Source organism: Myotis myotis, unplaced genomic scaffold, assembly GCF_014108235.1.
Source record: "Myotis myotis isolate mMyoMyo1 unplaced genomic scaffold, mMyoMyo1.p scaffold_m19_p_3, whole genome shotgun sequence".
Classification (NCBI taxonomy): domain Eukaryota; kingdom Metazoa; phylum Chordata; class Mammalia; order Chiroptera; family Vespertilionidae; genus Myotis; species Myotis myotis.
The window spans coordinates 26,405,209-26,411,208 of record NW_023416335.1 but is presented as its reverse complement, the minus strand read 5'-3'; the positions used below and the strand labels follow the sequence as shown (position 1 = coordinate 26,411,208).

At 54.7% G+C, this 6,000-nt stretch overlaps 1 protein-coding gene across 2 annotated transcripts in view; it reads left to right on the top strand.

The window, feature by feature from the left end:
• Window positions 1-1,003: 1,003 nt before the first annotated feature.
• TFDP1 (transcription factor Dp-1) overlaps window positions 1,004-6,000 on the top strand; it is a 51,196-nt gene continuing 46,199 nt past the window's right edge. For both annotated transcript variants that reach the window (XR_004966018.1, XM_036298762.1), the window contains exons 1-2: window positions 1,004-1,182; window positions 2,089-2,163. Coding sequence is in view for 1 of the 2 variants with exons in the window: in XM_036298762.1 (XP_036154655.1) it covers window positions 2,152-2,163 (12 nt within the window). In the remaining variant the exon portion in view is untranslated. The remainder of the gene's footprint in view (window positions 1,183-2,088; window positions 2,164-6,000) is intronic.

Below are 6,000 nucleotides of genomic sequence, written 5' to 3'. Positions count from 1 at the left end.
GTTGCAGGGGCACAAGTCAGGGCTCATCAGTCTCACACATAAGGAGCAAACTGACTGCTTGGTTTCCCTTCCCAGCACCGTTCTGCAGGAGGACGCGGGTAATCTGCGCGGAAGCGGAGCATGGGTGTAGAGGTTGAGGGCCAGACCGGGAGAGGAGAGCGCCAGGTGGGCAGGGCCTTACAAGCTGCGTGCGCACACTCCCTGCCTCCTCCAAGCATCTGAACTCACGTGCGCCCTCCTCTCCTTGTGCACATACACAGGAACTCAACCAAACATGCCCATGGGCACATCCCTGCCTGCCTTTCTCAAGTACACATACACTCCTGCGTGCACACAACCTGCACGTGTTCACACACCCAGTCTCCCTTCCTCCTCCAAGTGCGCACACCTGCAGGTGGGCACACCGGTCCCCCTCCTCCATGTATGCACATAAACACCCGTGGCCACAAAATCAACCCTTTTTCTGCCCGTGTGCACACACTCCAGCAAGTACACCCATGTGCACCGGCACACAGCTGGCCCCTTTCCTCTCTGTGCACTTACACATGCGCACAGCCTCCCACTCTCATCCATGTGTGCATACTCATAGGTGCACACACACCCGTGTGCATACACTCTCATCCGTTTCCCATGTGCGCACAAGTGTACACACACGCTGCCCCCTGTGCGCACAGATGCACACTCAACCTGCGCCCCTGTCCGCCGTGTGCGCACAGGTGCACACATCCCCGGCCCCTGTCCTCCGTGTGCGCACACGTGCACACCGCACTGGCTCCTCTCCCCCGCGCGCGCAACGCCGCAGCCCGGCGCCAGTCCCTGGGTCTCCATCCCCGCTCGGCGCGCACACACACGCGCACGCGCAGCCCATCCCCTCCGAGCCAAGCGCGGGCCGCCCGGCGGGAGGAGGAGGAGGAGGAGAAGGGCGCCGAAGGCGCGAAAACGCGCGCGCAGGCGCGCTGCGGGAGCCGGGCTACCGCCCACGTCACCGCGCCGCGCACGTCACGCCGCCCGACGCCCGCTCGGCAGGGTGAGCCCCGCGCCCGGCGCCTTGCAGGGCAGGACCCCGGGCCGGAGTGCGCGCCGGGACCGCCCGCGTGTCCGTGTCCGCGTGTCCGCGCCCGCGTGTCCGTTTCCGCGCCCTCGTGTCTGTCCCCGCGTGTCCGCGCGCCGACCGTCAGCCAGGTGCGGCGGGCAGGGGGCCGGAGAGGGCCGGGGTCCCGGGAGGGGCGCGGACACGCGGGGCGCCCACAGGTCCCCGTCCGCCTTCCCCGCCGCGTGTGCGCGCCTCTCCGGGTTCTCCCGCCTCCTGCCCCCAGTCCTGGGCGCCGCCGTCGGGGGTTCCCAGGTGACCCGGCTGTGGGGTCGGGGTCCCGGGTTCCCCGGCAGGGCCTGCAGGTGGCCTTCCGGCGGAGCAGCAGCGCCGGCGCCTGCACCCGGCGGGGATTGGGGGTGGGCCCGGTCGCACAGGGTCTGGGGGTCCGGGGTGCGTGGGGGCGGCGCTGACCCCGACTTGGCCTGCCCGACTGCCGGTTCCGGCGCGCGGGAGGCGCTCGCGGCGAGGCGGCCGCGGCCTAGTGACAGGCCGGAGGCCGGACCCCGGAAGCCCACCTGTCAGAGTTACCGGCCGGCCGAGTGGGCGAGGGGATCGAGCCAGCGGGACCCGGGTGCTCCTTGGGGTGCGCTTTTGCGCAGGGACAGAGGGGCTGCTTCCAGGCGTTGGCAAGGGGTCCCCAGCTGCGCCCTGGGTGCGCGGGCGCAGGCTGGGTCCCAGGCCCGACCGGGTGCCGTGCTGGAGTCTTTGTGTGGGCTTCGGGGTGGACGGGGGTCTGCAGGGAGCGGGACTGGGCATCCTGGTGTTGGATGCATTTTAGTTCATTTAGATGACTTTCTAAAATCCCAGGTGTGGGTTTTTTTTGTTGTTGTTGTTTTTTCCAGCTGCGCTTTGAGGATGGAGTGTGGGTTTAGAAAGGAAAGTGCCTGCTACCTGCAGAGGCAGTCAGGATGGTTGGTGCTGGTACTGGGGAAAATGTTGATATTTTATTAACTTCTTTTCTCATTCTTACTCATTTCTGTTTTTCCTTCCTTCAGAAAAATCATTTTTCTTCTCTGGAGGGTGAACATTTATAGCATTGATTTCACGGATCTGATAACATGGCAAAAGATGTAAGTATATTTGCTTGGTTTTACAGACAGGTATTTGCCTCCATTCTTTGTAGTTTTCCCACTTTATTTTAGAATGACAACACAAACTGCAGTGCTGTTTATTACCAGACTTTTAAAGCAAATAATACGGGATAAAAGTGAAAGAGATGAAATAACTCTCATAGCTTTTTACAGAGATGTGTGTGATTTGCTTCTACCCCTGGGTTTTGCAGCCTTGGCACCAATGACAGATGTTGCATGAGGCTAAAATGATATCATCTGACTTTTCCTTCATCTTTTCAGACTGTATTAACTTAGAAATTTGAATATCTTTGTTGAAGGGCACCCTGAATTCAGTGAGATGGAGGGCTGGGACCAGGGGGGACTGGTTGTGTGCAGAATGCCCCTGTGTACCTGCTTTGTGGAGAGTGCAAGAAGTTAATTCAGCTTTGATCAACAAAGTACTCCTGCCATTTAAAACCCACCCTCTTTTGGCCACATTTTTTCCTCAGAAAAATGGAATTTGGTGCTTAATGAAATGTAAAAAATTTGCTTTGTATTTGTCATGAAACAATAGAATATATTGAATGATTTTTTTTTTAACTTGTTCCAAGAAATTGGCCTTAGGTCTAAAAACATAGTCTGTTTTACTGGTTCTGTAGTTCTTACTGCACTTTGTAATGTAGTCAGTTAAAGTCACTGAAGCCCCAGTTCTATCCTTCAGTGTTTCTTAGAATGCATTGTCCTGTAAACATCAGTGAGAAGAGGCTGTTTATTTACTGATTTATTGCACAGAGGTGGAACTGCAGCTCAGGTGGACTACATCTACCTGAAACACAGCGAGAGGAAGTCAAAATGTGTCCAGATCTGTGGGACCAACGGTAGGCATTATGCCTTTTCGTCGTTTCAGAGGTGTTAATAGTCTCTGAGAAGTCTGCCCGAGAGCGCCCCATGCTCTCACCGACTGTTGGGCGTGCTCTCACCCTTGGCTCCTGTCTTCCAGCGCTGGGTTTGGTTTGGTGGAGAGTGTGTATGAACACACAGTTGCATCCTGGGCGCTGTGTTTTAAGTTGAAGTCGTAATCCGTATATCACGTTAGCTTGATTTTTATCATCTCTAATTGCATTTGCCCATGTATTCCCCAGAGAGGCAAGAGAGGTTAGTATGTGCCCAGGAGCAGGTTAATGTGGCATCTTGCAGAGGGTGCTGCTGGACCCCAGTGCCTCTGTAAGAGTGCGTACAGTTCTGGGGTTGTGTGCTTCAGGGAGCCCAGTTTATCTGTTCTTTTTTATTAACGACTAGAGGAGAGGGGAGACTCTCTTTGACGCCTCGTTGGCCTCTGGAGGATGTAAAGAGACAGTCACGGCCCCTGCCATCTGGGTGCAGGGAGAAAGGCTCATCAACAGCCTTTCTGACGTTCACTTTCTTTTGGAGAAGCAGCCCTTGGGAAGCGAGGGGCAGCTGAGGGCTGTCTGGGTTGTGGGGTGGTTCTCCTGGAGCTGATGTTTGGTCCTGGGCGCTCTGATGATAATGGGGTATGTAGTTCAGGCTGAGAAACAGCGAGGGGAGAAACAGGGGAAGTGGCCTTCCCTGTCCTGAGAGCTGGGTGATGTCCGCAGTGGCTGCAGCCAGCTTCCACCCGGGCTGCTGGACCAAGCTGGAAATGGAGCCTGTGGTCAAGTAAGGGCATTTACTTTTCTTTGGCCTTTTCTCTAGTTAACCTTATTTTTTTTTAAGTAGGCGAGTGGCATTTGAGTTTGGAAAGATGACTTTGGCAGCCGTGTTGCAGGGGAAAGGAGAAGTAGTTAATTTAATTAAGCAGTGGTGTTTCAGTTTTTTCTTAGGTGTAAGATCAAAATCCCAGGTGGGAGCCGAGCCTTTCGGGTTGAAGTGGGTGGGCTAGGACCCCAGGTTTGCAGAGCTCTGGGGGCTCGATGGGAGGCTGTTGGGGCCCAGGGAGACTGGAGGGGGCTGGAGTTAGGTTTTAGGGGTCACAGAGGAGGACAAACTTAGGAGACTTGAGGGGTCAGTCTGTCAGATTTTGGTGAGGAGGATGAGGAAAAACGGTATGGCAGCTTCCTATGTCCAGTGGAGGTCCAGGGCGACCTGCAGGTCTTTGGGATGTAGCCAGGGAAATGGCTGGGCAGGAGTGAGCCCATTGACTGGACGTGAAGGGCTGGGCTGGCAGGGCCTGCAGAGGGGCAGCATGACTGTCCTGACAGGTGAGCTGCACTACACTAGGCCCGTGGGGGGTGGTCTGGGCACGGACGACTGTTGCAGGTTAACCTGCTGAACAGTGTCTTTGGTCTAAGGGGCCCGATGCCAGCTGGTCTTCTGGAAAGACTTGGAGCTTTTCTCCTGTCCTGTTGTAGATGCACCTCAGATTAGACTTGTACACGAGCCTGGCCCACTGGTTCCTGTGGGTATTTCATTGCCTCAGTTCTTGGTGTGTGGGCTAGAGGTGGAGACACCCGAAGTAATGGTCACCTGTGCTCCTCGGTTCACGCATCCACTGTTGCCATTGTTGAGTGCCTGTGTCCAACAGTGAGCTTCTCACCAAGCTTGCAGTTGGTGGGATACAGCCGAGTGGCGGGGCCAGGTGTTGGGGGCCTCTCAGGAAAGCAGTGCCGTTTTCACTGAAATCAGAGGATGAGGAAGAGAGCTAAGGTGGTGTGTGGGGATCAGGGAAGAGCATGGAAGTGGGGCTCCCATATTGTACTCTGGCACCAACTGTAAACCTTATGTCTTCTGTTTCAAGAACACAGATTAAATACTTGTGTATTTTTAAAAAAGATATTTAGACAAAACACTGTAATTCCTTTGTTTAGAAAACCCCCACATTTCTCAGAAATATCGGGAAATGAGCCTGATTCCTTGGTGATTAGTAGTTAACATTTCATTTCAAGAGTGTGTCTCTTCAGCGGGAGGTGTGCTAGAATGTGTGTTTAAAATGGCAGGGATGAGTGGGCTGCCACTAGGCATCCTCACTGTGAGTCCCCGTCTGTCCTCCTGCTTCTCTGGTTTTACTCCGGTCAGACAGAGGAGGGAGATGGTGCTGGGGAGGTGTGGCGAGAGGGTGGAAGGAGCCCAGGCTGCTCGAGGACCCGAGACGCCCCCTCCTGCCAGTCTCAGTGAAGCCAGCCAGCCTGGCCTGAGAAGCAAAGATGAGAGCAGGCCACAGGCCATCAGAGCCTTCACTCTTGCCTTCAACATTCGCTTATTTGAATTAAGTTAATATGTGCTTGAGGTGAAGAATTCCGATAGTAAAGTTCAAATTCACTATTCATACACGGTGTGGAGGAGGAGGAAGCAGAGAAGGGAAGATGCAGCAGCATGGATACACTTTGTGGAAGTTACAGAGACCCCAAGCGTGGCCGCTCAAAATTGACCACTAGCAACAACTTGGGGGGTTAGGTCCAGAAATTTAATGTAAGAGAAATATTGGCTGCTATTGGTATTTGGGGCAAGAATTTCCTTGCTGAGGGGACTGGCCTACACAGTGACAGTGGTCCCTTCCCCAGGCCTGAGACGCCGAGGGCCACTTCTCCTTGTATTTGCCAACATCCTGGTGGGGGCTAGTGCAGCCTGGAAAAGAATACTGATTGGTCATTAGACTTCTCTGGGGTCTTCCATCATTGCCTTCACAGGATCCCGTGGCCGTGTGTGTGTGTGTGTGTGTGTGTGTGTGTGTGTGTGTATATGTATGTGTTTTGGGACTCACTGGCCGCATGCAGGCTGTCCCTTGTTCTCACACCTGAAGCCCATGGGCCATCCTTAGATGTGCATCTTGGAATGTTTTTTCTCAGTTCCTGTAGAGAGAATCATGGCAGGTCAAAGGAAATGTCAGCATGCATTTCA